This window comes from Rhinolophus hipposideros (genome assembly GCF_964194185.1).
Source record: "Rhinolophus hipposideros genome assembly, chromosome: 1".
Classification (NCBI taxonomy): Eukaryota; Metazoa; Chordata; class Mammalia; order Chiroptera; family Rhinolophidae; genus Rhinolophus; species Rhinolophus hipposideros.
Genome location: NC_138047.1, coordinates 93,879,473 through 93,897,309, shown reverse-complemented (window position 1 = coordinate 93,897,309; position 17,837 = coordinate 93,879,473). Strand labels below are relative to the sequence as shown.

The window sequence follows — 17,837 nt, the reverse complement described above, 5'->3', positions numbered from 1 at the left end:
TAATGGCACATCATCACCATTGAGAGCAAGACCCTATTTTTTCCTATTGTAGTATTTTTCCTTTCCTCACACAGTCCGTCTCCTAATCCCTGCCTCTGACTACCTAACTAGCCATTCTAATATATTTGACATGTGATTTACGGCAGTGCTTCTCAACCAGAGCAGTTTGGCACCCTCACCCTCACACCTCACACCCCACCAGGGAACATTTGGGAACATTTGGAGAAATTTCTGGTTGTCAGAACTGAGGGGGTTCTACTGGCATCTAGTAAAGAGAGGTTAGGGATGCTGCTAAAGCCCCTACCATGCACAGGACAGCCTCCTGTAACAAAGAACTGTCTCGTTTCAAATGTGAATTTTGCCAAGGTTGAGAGCTATGTGTATCCTGAAAAAAGAACACACTCACACACACACACACACACACACACACACACACGAATATGTACATATATGAGGTCTGACAATTAGGTTCACGAACTTACTTTGTATGTGTGTGTGTCCATTGGCAGCACTGTACAAACAGCACAGGAAGGTTTCATAACCTGGTATGTCAGTGTCTCACAGCTGTGTTCCTGTCGAAGTGTGGCGGTGTCTTGCTGGGTAGCGTTCATTACTGTTGCTGCATGTTTTTGTGTGACATCGTGAGAATGGCTGAGCTTGAAATAGAGCAACGAACAACCATTAAATTTCTTGTTCAACGTGGCAAGAGTGGAAGTGAAATGAGGGACGTGTTAGTCCACGTTTATGGGGATAATGCCATGAAGAAAACGGCAGTGTACAAATGGATTAAATATTTTTATGAGGGAAGAGAACTCATCACTCACGAAGAGAGGTCAGGGTGGCCAGTAATGAGCAGAACTAACGAAAACATTGCAAAATTTGTTGATTTGTGCGTCAAAATCATCAGCTGACTGTGAGAAGCACAGCAGACCAAGTAAAAATCCATAGAGAAACAGTTAGGAAAATCTTAACTGAAAATCTTGTCCTGAGAAAGGTGTGAGCAAAAGTGGTCTCGAAGGAGCTCTTGCATCACGACAATGCACCAGTTCACACAGCACTGTCTGTGGGGGATGTTTTAGCCAGTAAACAAATAACTGTGTTGAAATACCCTCCTTACTCACCTGATCTGGTCCCCAATGACTTCTTTCTTTACCTGAAGATACAGGAAATATTGAAAGGAAGACATTTTGATGCCATTCAGGACATCGATGGTAATACGATGACAGCTCTGATGGCCATTCCAGAAAAAGAGTTCCACAATTGCTTTGAAGGGTGGACTAAGCACTGGCATAAGTGCATAGCTTCCCAAGGGGAGGACTTCTAAGGTGACTGTAAGATATTCAGCAGTGAGGTACGTAGCACTTTTTCTAGGATGAGTTCGCCAACTTGTTTGAATTTGTGCATCAAATTTGCATATACATCTAGCCTACTCCTGGGCTCTATATTTTTTCCTTTGAACCATCTGTGTACTCCTTTTCTTGTATTACCACCCCCCGTATTTTTGTTACTGTGTCTTTGTAGTATAACGAATTTGATAGGTCAATTCTCTTTCATCTTCTTTTTTTCAAATTTTCGCTAGCTATGCATAGACTCATATTCTTCCATACAAATTTTAAAATCAGTTTGTCAGTTCCTCACAAAATCAGGACTTTGGTTAAAATACCATTCAATTTATAGATTAATTTTGAGGAAATCAACACTTATATATTGTTATTCTGTCCATGAACATGGTATGTTACTTTATATCTTCTTTTATATACTTTAAAAATTTTTAACTTTCTCAGTAAAGATCTAGTGAGTTCATTGTTAGGCTAATTACTAGACATTTTATTACTGTATTGCTATTGTAAATTAAATATTTAATTTACAATGTATTTTACTAAGTATTTATCTTTAATAACTATCAATTATTTAATATTTTACTGTTTTGTTATGCTGGTATAGGAAAACACAACTTTTTTTTTTTAAGATTTTTATTGGGGAAGGGGAACAGGACTTTATTGGGGAACAGTGTGTACTTCCAGGACATTTTTCCAAGTCAAGTTGTTGTTCTTTCAATCTTAGTTGTGGAGGGTACTGTTCAGCTTCAAGTTGTTGTCCTTTCAGTCTTAGTTGTGGAGGGCGCAGCTCAGCTCCAGGTCCAGTTGCCGTTGCTAGTTGCAGGGGGCACAGCCCACCATCCCTTGCGTGAGTCAAACCAGCAACCTTGTGGTTGAGAGGACACACTCCAACCAACTGAGCCATCTGGGAGCTCAGTAGCAGCTCAGCTCAAGGTGCCATATTCAACCTTAGTTGCAGTGGGCGCTGCCGACCATCCCTTGCGGGACTTGAAGAATTGAACTGGCAATCTTGTGGTTGAGAGCCCACTGGCCCATGTGGGAATCGAACCGGCAGCCTTCGGAGTTAGGAGCACGGAGCTCCAACCGCCTGAGCCATCGGGCTGGCCCCAACACTATTTTTTAATTGACATATTATTCTGCAACTTTTGGGGGCACTTTATTGGGATTCCAAATGACTCATACCTTGGCATCTCGTACTACCAAAGAGTACAAAGAAAGACGACCATATCCCAGCTCTCAGAGGCTTGGCAATGATTAAGCAGTAGAATTTGGGGATCTCTCTCAAACTTGTCAAAATGAAGTCATTAAGAACGAACAGGGTGGTCGGTTTGCTCAGTTGGTTAGAGCACAGTGCTCATAATACCAAGATCTCCGGTTTGATTTCCACATAGGCCAGGGAGCTGCGCCTTCCATAACTAGATTGAAAAAAAAAAATGAGGACTTGACTTGGAGCTGATGGGTCCTGGAAAAACACACTGTTCCCCAATAAAAAAGTTAAAAAAAAAAAAGAATGAAGAGAAGGAAGTGTAAAACATGGATTGTAAACTCAAATGCCTCAGTAAGCGAGGTGTAAGCAGCAGGGAATGGTGGGGACTGAGGCAAACCAGAAAGCACAGTTCTATCTCGAAGGAGCAGACCTACTTAGCCTCAGCTAATTCTTGTCATGCAGCAATGTAAGCCCAGTTTTTTCACATCTTTATATACGTTGGGAAGCCTCAAACCCTTGATTTTAAGATTCTAGCAACTAATTTAAATTTTAAAATATATTTGATAGGCCAAAGAAATCACTTCTGTGTGCTAGATTTGTTTCACGATCTACTGGTCTGTACTTCCTGGTCTAGGAACGTCCCAAGGTGAGGGGAGAACAGGGAATTAACTGAGGATCACCTCTGGATCCAATCCTTCCATTCCTTTTTTCCTTCCCTTCTACCCCATGTTGTCTTCACTGTGAAGAGTTCTATTCCAGCTAGTATGGACACCAGCCTTGTGGGAATTGAGCTTAGAACTTGAGAAGGTATGGGCTGGAACGACCATACAGCCTGAGAACTCCCAAAAGAACAGGAGCCTAAGCTGGGACATGAATTGATGGGCGGCCTACCAGCTTCATGTGAAGTGGTTTGGTGCTGGAACTACTCCAGCTCTCTCCAGCATCACCTGGAGATGAGCATGTTCAGACAACTGTCTCAGATCAGAACAGCTCCCACGCATCCACATTCTGGACCTGAACCAGTCTCCCATGGTGTCTTAGGTTGGTGTTATGGGATGAGCTGTGTCCTCCCCAAATTCATGCGTTGAAGTGTCAACCTCTAGTACCTCAGTGTGATTGTATTTGAAGGGAAGGCCTTTAAAGAGATAATTAACATAAAATGAGGTCATGAAAGTGGGCTCTAACCCAATATGACTGGTGTCCTTATAAGGGGAGCAGATTAGGACAGACACACACAGGGAGGACCTTGTGAAGACATCGGAAGAAGGCAATCGTCTACAAGCCCAGGGAGAGGCTTCAGAAGAAACCAGGCCTGCTGACTCCTTGATCTCCAAAACTATGAGGAAGAAATTTATGTTTTTAAGCCACCCAGCCTATGGTACTTTATTATGACAACATTAGCAGATTAATATAGGTGTGTTCTTTGAAAACAGACTCTGAAGTACAGAGTTGTGTGTGAAGGTTTAGGGGAGCAGTGTCAGGAAATCCTATTTGAGAACGAGGCAGGCAGAATTGGGCAGAGTCAGAAATTGAACTACAATGAGATTGCCACCAGGGTGGGATTCTGGAGCTGGGATGGCCCTTCAGGACTGTTCCAAATTGAGGAAAAGGGCCTTTGTTTTTGTACAGTAGGTCTTTCTCAAGATGAGGGGAGGGAGGTGATTTTGCTCTCAGGGAACATTGGCAATGTTTGGAGATGTTTTTTGGCTGCCATAACTAGGGGATGTGGGGGGGAGGGGAATACTGGCATCCAGTGGGTAGAGACCAGGAATGCTACTGCTAAATATCCTACAATACATAAGACAGCCTCCCATCACAAAGAGCCATCTAGCCCCAAATGTCAATAGAGCCAAGATTGAGAAAGCCTACCTTATATCAACAAGGCACTGGCCACAAGCTGCTCTTGGAAGGACGTGACCTTGGGCAGGTCCCTGCAGCTGATGACAATTTCCACTAAGGGGTATAGCTGTGAGGTGCCAGGAGCCCATGTTCCCAGCCACTGAGGAATGGGCATGTTTGCCATTGAGAGAGGATCCAGGCAGAGCAAAGAGACTTTATCTGGCCCTTCAGACTCCTTTCTCACAATAACAATCCACCATGTTCAAGGCACTGACTTGGGGGTTTTACATATATTATCTTACTTCAGTCTAATGAAAAGCTCATGAAGTGGATTTTATTACTATTTTACAAAACAATAATCCGAGACTCAGAGAGGGTAAACCACTCACTCATAGTTACTGAGCTAGTGAATTACAGAACCGCAGGTTGAACCCCGGGCTGTGGACTTCAAAGTCTGGCTCTTTTGGAGGCAGGAAGGACAAGCTTTGCTACAAGAGCAGTACACATAAGGGACAGAGGGTGTGCCTCAGACTTACCCCGGAATTGATATAAATCCCACCTTAGAACAGTCAGAAGCCCTGAAACAATGTCTGATCCTGTGCAAACATCTCAGGCGCCAGGCCCTGAGCTCAGAATTCCTGGAGAGAGCACCCTGGCACCTCTCCATACGGAACATAACGGGTTACCAGGAATAATCCCTTTCATAAGAAGGACTTTTTTTGTTTTGTTTCTTTGTCTACTGAGGGGAATGCATGAACGTCAGGACTTCGTACGATGACAACAGTAACTATGAAAAAGAAAAGAAAGCCACTTTCCGGGAGTCAACAGTATAAAAATAATTTTTATTTACTACTGTAAATAAAGTAGTGCAAAGAGTAGTTTGGACCCACAATATTGCGTTACTGATTTATTTACTACCTTAGCAGCATACAGTTTACACAGTCTGCTCTTCCTCTCTCTCTCTCTCTCACACACACACACACACACACACACACACCCTACACAGACTCAGGCAGGCATAGGGCGTGGGGATGAGACTGTGAGCTAAAGGCTTGTTTCCTGCATATTCCACTGCTGCCAGTCTATTCTAATGGGTAATCCATGGAGAAGGCTACACTTAAATACTAAGAATTTTCTAAATGTTATTTTATGGATTGCAATTGAAAAGTAACCGATGTCCACCAATGTCATTCAATGATTCGGAAGCACTACAACCTTAGAAAAGTTCAAGGAGAAAAATGTAAACCAATTTACAAAGCTATCACCTTCCCTACACTTCCAGCCACAAGCTATTTATTTTAAGGTGCCTTAGAACTGCTGGGTGTTGAAAGTCAAATTGAAATGTTGACTGGACTTCGAGGAGCAGGGCTGTGGCAAACACACGTACCGGAATATTGTCCAACTTGTAGAAAAATCACAATTTTTTTTTTTGTTATGTAATAAAAAGGAAATGAACAAGGGCTAAGATTTGGAAAATGCATCCCAGTGTATAAGGATTCGGATGCCGCAGGGCAAACTGGGACTCTCAATACACACAGTCACCAGGAATGGACGTCTGCAACGGCCCAACTAACCTCCTACACACACCCCTATGATCAGGATGTGCCTTGTATTGATAGCCTTTGGTACCACTGTCTGCTCTGGGTACTTCCATGTAATTTGATAAAAAACAAAACAAAACAAAAAAAACAAAGAAAACACAAAAACACCAAGTGCAAAATTCACACCCAGTTGACAAGACATTTAAGGTGTTTATCAGTATAATGCCCAGCCCCTGCTCTCCAATACCAGCTGCTGAAAGGATTCTCCCTCATCTGGAGAGACCTGGAGTGCACAGTTCACCCACGTGGCTCTGGGTTATTCGTGACTGTGGGCTGGTCCTGAGCGGAGGCATCTGCAGCTGGAGTCACAGCTGGACTTGCAGGGGGAGTGGAGGGGTCAGGGGAGGCTCCGGCTGGTGTCAGACTGGAACGGTTGGCTGCAGACACACACACACACAACAGATGGTGAGTATTCACAACAGGACACACCACCACACCTAGACACCAGTAGGTCAAGAGAGATACTTCTAGCGGCCCTGGCACTAACTAGGGTAAGCAATTTTGGACCCATTACCTAGGTTCTTTGGAGTTTGGTGTCCCCGACTTTCAAAAGGCACTTTGGAATAGATATGCAAAGATCTCTGACGGTGCCAATATCCTGGGACTGTAAGTTCTGCATTTATGCTGTGACTTCCAGGTAAATATTTCAATTAAAAGAAAAAACAATTCTCTGGTCTGCTTCCTGGGGTCCTATCTCTTTTGCACCCCCATGGAAATGATGCAATGCAAGCTATGAATTATACCAATCAATTAGAAAGGAGTGTTGGTTTCATTCACTTTCTTATTCCACTTGGATGATGTACCACATTGGTTTCAATTATTTTATTTAAATAAATGTATGTAAGTTTTGGAAAACATAATTACTAGGCTTAGTTATTTATCAATCTACCTTTAGTAGGACGTTGGTCCACCATAAATGTTAGGGAGGTTTATAAAGTTTTATACTTTATGACAATGGTTTCCAAATAGGGCAAGTTTGCCTTTCAGGGGACTGTTGGAAATGCCAGGTGACATTTTTGGCTGTCACAGCTTGGGGGGGAGGGGGTGCTATTGGCATATAATAGGTAGAGGCCAGGGAGGCTGCTAAGCATTCTACAATGCATGGGACAGCTCCCTACAACAAAGGATGATCCGGTTCCAAATGCCGATAGTGCTGAGGCCGACATACCCTGCTTTACGTACTGAGGCCAAGGGGTGTCTTGGTTATAAGACTGTGGGCTCTGGAACCTGGTTGCTCTGCCCTTTATCAGTTATGTGACCTGGGACAAGTTTCCCACTCTCCTCTGCCTCTGAAATATGGGGAAAATAAAAGTGTCTACACTTTGTTGAGCTGTTAGGTGCAAATGAGCTAAAGTACGTAAAGTGCTTAGAACACTGTCTGGCAGGCACGGGTACTCAACAAATGCCAGTTATTCCTTCTGGTGACCTGGGTCACTGTGCAAATGTGTTAGGATTTATTAATTTCAGTGCATGGTTTGCAATATTGATAACTGAGTTGGTGCATTTGTTTTGGGGATGCCTACAATTCTCTTTTAGGCCCCAACAACCTAGGAAAACAGCAGAAACTTTGCAGCCAGAAAAACCAGGAATCTAATGGCTCCGATGTTTACCAGCGGAGTGCTCTTGGGCAAGTTACTTAACTTCTCTGAGCTTTCATTTCTTCATCTGGAAAATGAGGGTAGCAGTTTGCAGTGATGCGTGCATGTTGTACTGTAGCACAGTGGTCATAGTTTGTGCAAACCATTGCTAGTTTGCTTTTAGGCAGTGATCTTAATTAAGCTTAGCAATCCTTGAGTCTTTTATAATTTTCAGTAGGTGGGACCATGTTTAAATGTCCCAATGCATCCTGCAATGTACTGACTTTAAGAAGATGCCCCCCTATGTTGACACTCTGACTTCTAGAAAAAAACCCTTCAAGAGTCGCACCTCCAAGTCCTAAGGGGCCATTCTCAGAAATTCAACAATGGGCTCCAAAGCCTCTGGCTTTTCAAGATACATAAAATAATTCTCCTAGGAATCACTTTCGGTACCTACAGAATATCTTGTGGCTCCAGAGACTGTTCTGAAAGAACAGGACAGGGATGGGGTGGGGGATCAGGATGTTACACGATGATGGGATGTTTCTAGGTTTCAGCCATCGCTCTGGCAGGTGCTGTCACCATGGCAGGGAGTAGGAAGCCTGGTGATGCGGTATAAAGACCATTTGCTGGAGTCCAGACACCTGGTCTGGTCATGTCTCATTTATCTACCACTAATAGATGACTTTGAAATGGCAGGCATTTCCCTTCTAAAATGCTGGAATCTTGTAGGCCTCAGTGTGCTTATCTGTGAATAGAGGGGCTTAGATCAGACAGTCCCAAGACCCCTTTGAGCCCTAACATTTATCTTTCTGATGATCTCTGAGGAAGTTAATGAAATACTAAGACATGCATTTTTCCTTTTCAAGCTCAGGGGGAAAAAAATGTTTAAATCACCATGGTAACACCATAAATCAGCAATCAGTTTTCTGATTAAAACAAAAAAAAAGTGCCAATGTGTAACCGTAGAAGGAATGCATAATTAGCATTGCCACAATTTAAATCTTCTTGTCAGAGCATAATAAAAATGCTTGATGTTTCTACAGTAAGCTTGTTATTACCCATGTGAGAACTCTTCCCCCTCATGTTGGGTCTGTGGAATCACTGGACAAGCTCCCTCCAGGCCATCATCATTTTCAAGAGGCTTCTTTGCTCACCTGGAATGTGTGCTAGTTTGATTACCGGGCTAAAATTAAGGTAACCAAGAAAATATGCGTGGTATTTAAAAAATTACAGAGTATATTCCAAAGCCAAATAGAAGGGATTTGGGGGTTCCTTGCTGCTTGGGGGACCATTTTCTGTACATTAGTGAGAATAACCCAGAGCTGGCCTTGAGTAGTATAGACAGACCGCGTGGGCCAAATGAGCTTTGCTGCCTGTTTCTCCATGGCTTGCAATCTAAGAATGATTTTTTCATTTTTAAATGGCTGCACAAAAATCAAAAGAAGAGTAATATTTCATGACATGTGAAAAACATGTAAGATTCAAATTTTCATGCCCATAGTAAAGTTTTATTGGAAACCAGCAATACCATTTGTTATGTATTATCTATGGCTGGTTTCGCACCATAAGGAAAGTTGAGTCATTGTGACAGAGATGGCCCACAAAGACCCAAATGTTTATCTGGCCCTTTACAGAAAAAGCTTGCCAACCCCTGTTGTTGTACCGTTGTAGGTAAAACATCTGTAAGGCCAGTTGACCAGACAGGAGCATAAAGGAAAGAAGAATATCAGAGAAGAATATTGGGTTAATCCTAAAATAGTAGAATGTTTTCAAAAATGGGGTATAAGGGGGTGAGTGAGGGGGAAGCCCTGGAAATCTAATCTATTTCCTTTGAGCCTTTGGATCTAGCAGGGCCCAGTACAAATATGTGATCTATGTCATTTAAACATTGCTTGTGAGTAGAGATACTGAGGCGAGGTGGGGGGGGCAACCAAGGGTAACAAGATAGGAGACAATGAAACCTCACTGTCAAATCACTCTGACTTTAAGGCTACTGTTTTTTGTTTGTTTGTTTTTTATGAGCACCACTTTGGGACATTTTACTGTAATTTTAGTAGAAACCTCATTAATTGGAAATACAGAGGACAGGGAAAGAGTAGGGAAAGGTTTAATTAATCTTGTTCACATTATTTTCCTCTCATACTATGGGAACCACTTAAGGCACAAAGAAAGGATGAGTTGGCTTAAATTATGAATGTTTTGAATAAGGTGACATTGGTTTAAAAGGTTACCTAGTTATACTTAGGAGCTGGTAGTTCTGTAAATCTTGCTCTATACTGTGTGTTTATACTGTGTATTAAGTTTATACTAATACTAGTAAGGCAGGAATATTGTGAAATGGTCATTTACATTTTCTCCCCGTCTTCTTGCCTTTACCTTCCTTCAGGTAGTCAGCCAGGCGTCATGCTTTTATTTTATTTCCTTTTTTTTTTGTATCAGGAGATTTGTGGCAGGGCAGAAATGGAAATGGTTCTACACGTACTTTGTTTGGAGATTTGCTATTTTTTCAAAAGCCTGGGTCCATTAAGGCAATTATGCTTGGCATTCCTGATAGGGAGGGGACAGGGAGAGTGCTTTATTTGAAATGCAATGAGGCAGGAAAAGGAGCTTTTTTGGAGTCTGGGAAAGTGGCTGAGCACTGGTTGTGGGTTATACCATCCTCTGAGCCCTTACCTTGAGCCTTCAGCAGTCTGAGAAAGGAAGACTGGTAAGAAAAAAGGCTAATGGTGCTCAAGCTTTGGCAAAGATGATGGGACTTTAAGGTGACCCAGAAGCTGCAAAGCCAGTGGACCTGGAGGGACAGTGTAAGTCCGGGTAACACTGTGTTCTATTATCTGACTGGTGACCATATGAGTGTTCCTAGTGTTACCCAGGGACCTTTGTACGGCCCTGGGAGGCATCAGCCTCAAGACAGACTGAGCTGCCTGGTGGAATGAGAGCTAAAAGTAAAAAACAAGTTCCCTTAAAGGAAATAAAAGAAGCACGCAGTATCTTTTGTGTACTTGTTTTGGTACCCTTGATAGACTAGTCAATATCTTTGTTTAGATACTTTAAAAAAGCATCTTATGTTTTAGAAAGAGTCTAGCAAACAGAAAAACATGCTAGGCTCTGGTAATTGTGTCATTCTGAGGTATGCCAAGCTATTCAGGTGCAGGCGCTACCTGGTGTGTCAGCATGCTTTCATTGTAAGTAAAATGCCATGAGGACATTGCTCCTGGGGAGCCACCAGCTAACATTTGTAGAGTTCTATGCACATTACATTTTCTTGGCTTATTTGATTCTCCCTACTACGATAGGAGGTAGTTGCACTATGCTATTTTACAGAAGGGGAAACTGAGGCACAGACAGGCTGCTTCTCTTGCCCGAGGTCACACGGCTAGTGGCAGGGCCAGTAGCATAGCAGCACGACTCCCAAACCTGTGCTGTTAGCTACTACTGTCTTGCACTGCCAGCCTTCTGAGCTCGGGGCAATTTAGTGTGGCAAATGCGGTGAAGTGTCCACTATGTACCACAGAGCATAGAAACGCAGTGGGAAAACGAAGGTATTGAAGCTGAATGCAAAATGGATGGACAGCTCCATTTAAAGGTTTGACCCTAAATCAGTAATTTTTAAAAACAGCTGACTGGAAAAACGCAAATCACGAAATGACAAAGATCCCTAACTAACAGCACCGTCTCTACACAAAGCTAGGCTCCTAAGGCAGGCTCCTGACTCTCAGGTCAGGGCCCCGTTCATTCTTCTGCGTGTTTCATGACGCCATGGCTGCGAACTACCAGCACCTACCACATCTTCCGCTTTCCCAGGGGGGCGGGACCTTGGCACTCGTTTATCTGGGAGACACCAGTGGTAAAAACTGTGCCTTGTGAGAGCCCCTTGCAGTGGCTTCTGTCCCCAGTCACTCACTGGGCCTCTATCACCCCTGCCCCATCTCCCCATCGCTGATGGCATTCCTTCTTATTTCAAAGTTATTGACAAATGGGCGTGTATGCTGAGGACGTAAAACATAGGAAAATAATTTATTATACACTTTAACTCAACACTAGTTCTAACAGGGCTGGTAGGCACCACTGTGGGGGCACATTTTGGAAATAGGTAGAGACTTTTTGCTTTTTGTACTTCTAGACCCTCACAACTCAATGGAACAGCAGTGTGTACACCACCCAAAAGCTTGTTAGAGATGGCAAACCTCAGAGCCCACCGCTGGACCCACTGAAGCAGAATCTGCATTTAACAAGATCCCTGGCTGATTCAGGTGCATGTGAACATTAAGAAGCACTAGGTTAGAATTTACATATTGAAATAGATATTATTTTATGATATTTGCTTTCTTTTTATTTCTCTTATATTGCTGTTAGGGCATTATTTAAAATGTAGGTATGTAGGCAGGTTAATTATTATGCATTTCGGGGTACCAAAAATGTGCTGCAAAATATTTCTTATGAAAGGGGACAACAGGTTGGAGACAGATGATCATGACTGCTTTAAAGTTGGTGAGTCTGAACAAGTTTCCAATTCTGCGGCCCTACATCCTTTCGTGGACTTGACTTTGTGATTTCTGGGACGGCCACTTCATCCCTGTGGCCCCAATTCTTCATCTTCATAAAATGAAGGGCAGAGAATTAAATTATTTGTAAGATCCCATCCAGATTTCACAAAGGCTGGTCAACAGGGAGAGAGGTATGTGCAGGAAGAAGCAAGTGGAAGAGTTTGAAAGAAATGAAGAAACTGTGTGAAGGAGCAAGGGACACGTAGGAAGGGGAAATATTCTACGAAAGGGCAGGAGGGACAGGAAGATGAGAATGTGGAGGGGCTGATAATAAAGACATGAAGAAAGGAAACGGAGACAACTTCTGATAAAAGCAATTCCACCAGCCCATGAATTTTCATGGCTACCAGCTGGCATAAAATCATAAAGACAATTTTCAGCCTCTCTAACGGAATTGCATTTGTAATAATCATAACAATATTTCCACAGAGTAAAAATGACAAAGATAATTTGAAATGGAAAACACTGACAAGATGCAAAATAAATGTGCTAAACCTGGCAACAAATTTAGGGACGGGACACAATTTGCATGAGGAAAATTTATAAGCTGGCATACCACAGGGCATCAAACCTGGAAGGGCTTTTGATGGTTCCCCGTTCATCTCCTCAGGTAAATCAGAAGGAAATGATTCCATATCAGCTTCTGTAACAGTGACTTCTGTCTCACCACCAAATCTGAGGTGAAATGTACTCCTTTCACTTTTCATTATCTGCTACACAAATAATGGCTGCGTGAATGCTTAAATGCCATGTCCAGTCTTAATGTTATCCATTTGTAAATGTCCCTGTTGGTCTTCATGAGTGATTATGTTCTTTTGCAGCCATCCAATAGGGTGGAAAATTATAATCCTCCGTGAGAGACGTTTGCAAATTTGAGTACCTACTAAGTGTGTGATCACAAATGACAGGCATTCCTCTGACTCAGCTTATGATCTTATAGAGGAGATAAACATAATAGCTAATATTTAGTGAGAGGGTTTCGTATGCCAGACAAATATAATAGCTAAGATTTAACTATAGTTGTCATTTGCTGAGTGTCATGTGCATTTTTTTCACTGAACCCTTTTAACATCCCTGGGAAGTAGCTACTATTATAACCTCATTTTATTGATAAGACATTGGAGGATCAGGAAGGTGAAATAATTCTCCATAAGTCGCACAGCTAATAAGTAGCCAAGCCTGCACGCTAAGCCCAAATAGAAATGACAGAGGCGTCCATCTCCTTAACTATTGCCCTACACTAGATCAGAAAAATAATAGTGAGTAGTGGAAACCACACTAAAACACATGTTCACCTTACATGCCTCCTCGGCCCCCCTCGGAATCCACGTGGCTGGGTATTTTTATCCATCACGAGTGCTTGTTTATCATCCCATTGATGTGTTATCCTTTGACTGGAGTGAATAGGACAAGACTTCATGCTGGGGCGGGGGCCTCAGAGCTGAGTTTTTAGGCACATAGAGGTAGAATTTTGATAGCAGATGTATTTGCAGTGGGAGAAGATATTTTAGTTCAATTTCTTAAGATTCTTATTTTAAAAAATAATCCTGCTTACTTTGAAAAACATAACAAAAATTGGAGGCCTTCCATCAGCCAAATATTATAATACACCCCACGGAGAAGAGACACTCCGCGAAGGACCATCCTAACACAAGGAAATCGTATGGCCAAGGGCATGAGGAGGGAGAGGGTTATTTTTCTGGTAGGGGAAACAAACAAATCGCTATGTTTTTATGTTGCCTTTGCTTTTTATAAACCTTTACCTGAGACAGACTGGAAATACTGCACGATCCAGGCAATCAATATGGACAGCAGGAAGGTTCCCAGAAAGTAGGTCTGCAAACATCCGAAACACATGTCAGATGACTGACAAGGGGCAGGGACCTGTTCATTCTTGTCCTTGTTTCATGACGCCACGGCAGGGCTTGGGGGAGATGGTACCTACCAGGGCGGAGTGCAGGACAGCGCCCCAAATGAGCCGGAGGTGAAAGTAGAGCCATGCCAGGGAGCAAGGGCTGAGGGACTCCTCGCTACTGTGATTCCAGCACCTGCAGACAAAAAGCATAGGGCATCTTGACATGTCGGCAAACTTTGGTGGCATCACTCATGATCCTCAAACTCACCTCCTTCTGCCTGCAGACAAGTGGGCACACTTGAGATGAGAGACAAAGCAATAGAGCCGGTGCTAAGGGATTGAAGCCTGCCCTAAAATTCTAGAATCCTGGCAGAAATCTCAGAAAAAGAGCAGTCCTGTCCTTAATAAAAAACCGACAGGTCAAGGAGGACCCAGAAGCACGAGGGGGCTGCCAGAGCAATGCTTCTGTCCGAGTGTCTGTCTGTCCAGGCTGCCAGAGCAATGCTTCTGTCCGAGTGTCTGTCTGTCTAAAGGCCAGACCTCAGAATACCTCCCTTTCTTGCAGAAAAGCCTGGTCTAATAGGACACGTTATTTTTTACACTCTTTGGAAAACCTTGGTCAGCACTTTAACTTCAGATCAGGCTCCTTCTGTATCTTAAGTCTCAGATACTAGAAAAGGGAAGTAAGTTTGGGTTCAGCTGAGTGTTCTCTAACCGAAACAAATCCTGAGCCCTTTTTGTAACAAATGACTTAACAAAATAAAAGGAAGCCTCACTTTAACCAAACAGCAAACAGCACGCATTTGGGTTCCCCCAGATTCCACAGTATTAAAAAAGTCTCTGAACTCACCTTTCGTACAGTTCCTGGAGGATGGAGACATTACTTGAATGGATAGTTGGGTCAATTTCCAAGAAATCCAAAATGTGATGTGGGATTACAGCACCTTCCTCAATTAGCAGGGCCAGGTTAAAAAATCCCTGAAAACAAGCCACAAAACAGCCTCATCAACTCTTTATAATAAAACCCAGACACACACCCTTCATCAGAATGTAAACTTTTACAACCTCTAGATTTTTTTTTTCAGTCCCCAGAGCCAGATGGTTTTGTCATCTTCATTGATGAATTGTTTCCCTAAATATATGCATCTCAGAAATTTATTTGCAGGAGAACCAGGAGGCTTTCAGAGGATGCTGGGTCCCATCTGCTCAGAAGCCAGTCAACCGGGGGAATCTGTCCTTTCCTGCTCACTCTCTCAAAACAGAACTCGCTGGAAAACATGCCCTTGTGTGTCATCAACAAAACCAGAATGCAGAGTCGAAGGCCATGTCCATCACTTACAACTATGCCCTGGGTCACCATCAGCATGTCAGAAATCTAAAATGTTTTTGCAGCTGGGATGCTATTCATGACTAACATTCTAATGCAGAGAATCTCATACACAGAATAACGGACGGGCGTTTGTCTCAGCATTTCTAGGCCAGTATGGGAAACCTCCTCTCAGGACTCCTTGGCACAGACCTCTACTTAGGTATGTTTCCCTATCTCTTCCTTGTGTACCTTGTTCTTGACCCTCAAAGGTAGGCCCTGCTTTGTCAGCCTCTGCAGGTCCAATAAAAAAGCATAGTTAAGAGCCTGATGGTAGAAATGCTTCATCAAGCAGGGAAACTCATGGAAACGATTACACTATCTGGAGGAGATGCACTGTCCATCGTGAGCTGAGAATGTGGCAAGACAAGATAAATAAACAAAAACCAATTTGTTACTTACCATTAGGGCTTTATACATTTCACTGGCTTGCTGCCCTTCAAAGAATTCACGGTCATGTTTTAATGACTCATATCCTCCTTTCTACTCTTCCTTTCAGTTGCCACTGACAACAATCTAAATAAAAATCACCATTCCCTTTGGTTGTATATGCCAGGACTCTCACAAGCATCCTATGCAATAATCATGATAAAAATAACAGAAGCTAACATTTTCTGAGTGCTTGCTCTATGTGAAGCATTGTTCTGTTGCATATACAGTTACTTAATCCTCATAACAACAAATTGAGATAGGTACTATTATCATCCCCATTTTATAGTTGAAGAAACTGAGGTACAGAGAGGTTAAGGAATTGGACCAAGGTCACACAGCTGGAAAGAGGCAGAGCTGGGATTCAAACACAAGCAGACAGGGTCCAGAGTCTCTAATCTTAACCTCTGCCATGCTGCCAAATAACCTCTAAATAGATGAAAGTGGTTATCTTTAAGATGCACACACACAGAGAGAAAATAGAATATTCCTCCACTCTGAGAAGATACTCTTAAAAATTGACGTATTAGAAGAAAAGAAAAATAATTACTATATAAAAATTTAAAGTCTCTGAAGAATGGAAAAATAATAAGATTAAAATAAATGGGAAAATAGACTAGGAAAATATTTATATGAAATGTAATAGTTTAAGATTCATCATCTACCGGGCAAATGTATAAAAAACTAATTTAATTAAAATGAAAAACAAACAGTATCAAAACTCCAATAGATAAACAGGCAAAGACTAAGAATAGAGAATTCACACAAAATTATTAACAGTAAATTATCACAAATGTATGTAAAAGTGTCCATTCCCATTAGTAATCAAATAAATGCAATTTAAAACAATAAAGAAGTATCAACTTAAAATTATTCAATTAGCAAAATTAAGTCATAAAAACATCTAGTGTGGACAAGATTTCAGTTACCCTCTTACACTTAACCACTTGGTGATATATTACCAAAACCCTTTCAGAAAACAAATAGGCAATAAACTATTACTAGGTAGCCATAAAACCATTTAGATTCTTTGACTTAGTAATACTACCCCCTCAGATTATACAGAAATTATTCAAGTGGAGATAAAAGATGGAAATACGAAAATGTTCATTGTAGCACTAGCAAAAACTACAACACAATTGGAAATGACCTCCTCGTCTTCCTTAATGGACTATAAATCCCATGAAGTCAAGAATATTGCCTATTTTTTTTTATCTTATGTCCCCACTACTAAGCAGTATCTAAGATATGGTAGGACTGAATAAATACGTGCCAAAAAATGAATAAATTAGCAAACAAAAAATAAACGTCCACCAATAAGATAAAGTTGAAGAAATCACAGTCTATTAGCTCAACAGAAGATGAGGCCACAGTTAAGAATAATAATTAAGAGACTGTGCACTAAAATTTATGTATTCCTACAATATGTGTAGAGAGTGGCACGTACACTCTAGTTAACATCACAGAGACACACTTGCCTATGGCAGGAACGGAAGGGAACATGAAGACATGAAAGAATAGAGCCTCCGTCACAGACTTGTGGGTGCATTCTTTTGTTTCTTTTAAAATTATACTTTAATGTTTTTATAACATTATTTTTCCAAAAAATAAAATCAGATTAAAAAAAAATGGTCCAGACCTAACTTTGAGTATCAACAGATACCATCTAAGGGAGTTTGCCTCTATAGCAAATCCTTTTAGCACCAACTCTTATTCCATTCCAGAAGGAATAATAATAGAATAGATCGTATCCATTGAGTATAGTCAGTGCTGGGCTCAGCGCTTTACATCAAACATTTCGTAAATTATGAGATCGGTGCTATTATTATTCCCCGTTCACAAATGAAAAAACGAACACTCAGTGATTTAGTGACTTGCCATGTACAAATTGCTATGAAGTGACAGAGATGCGGGACTTGAACCCAAAGTACAGAACCGCTCTGATACGGTACCTCCTTTAAAAATTAAAAAAAAAAAGACGAAGATAACAATGAGTTCCCAGCTTTTGTTCTGTGATTGAATCCCAAAGCACAACACCAGAAACATGTTGCCTAACAGGGTAACAACTTCCAT

At 41.8% G+C, this 17,837-nt stretch overlaps 1 protein-coding gene across 2 annotated transcripts in view; it reads right to left on the bottom strand.

Moving 5' to 3' along the window:
• Nucleotides 1-5,207: 5,207 nt before the first annotated feature.
• The window catches only part of SEL1L3 (SEL1L family member 3), a 97,848-nt gene continuing 85,218 nt past the window's right edge, over nt 5,208-17,837 (bottom strand). For both annotated transcript variants that reach the window (XM_081056469.1, XM_081056468.1), the window contains exons 21-24: nt 14,820-14,947; nt 14,060-14,162; nt 13,878-13,950; nt 5,208-6,364 (exon numbers count right to left, since the gene is read on the bottom strand). In XM_081056469.1, the coding sequence (XP_080912595.1) occupies nt 6,225-6,364; nt 13,878-13,950; nt 14,060-14,162; nt 14,820-14,947 (444 nt within the window). In that variant the 3' untranslated portion in view covers nt 5,208-6,224. The remainder of the gene's footprint in view (nt 6,365-13,877; nt 13,951-14,059; nt 14,163-14,819; nt 14,948-17,837) is intronic.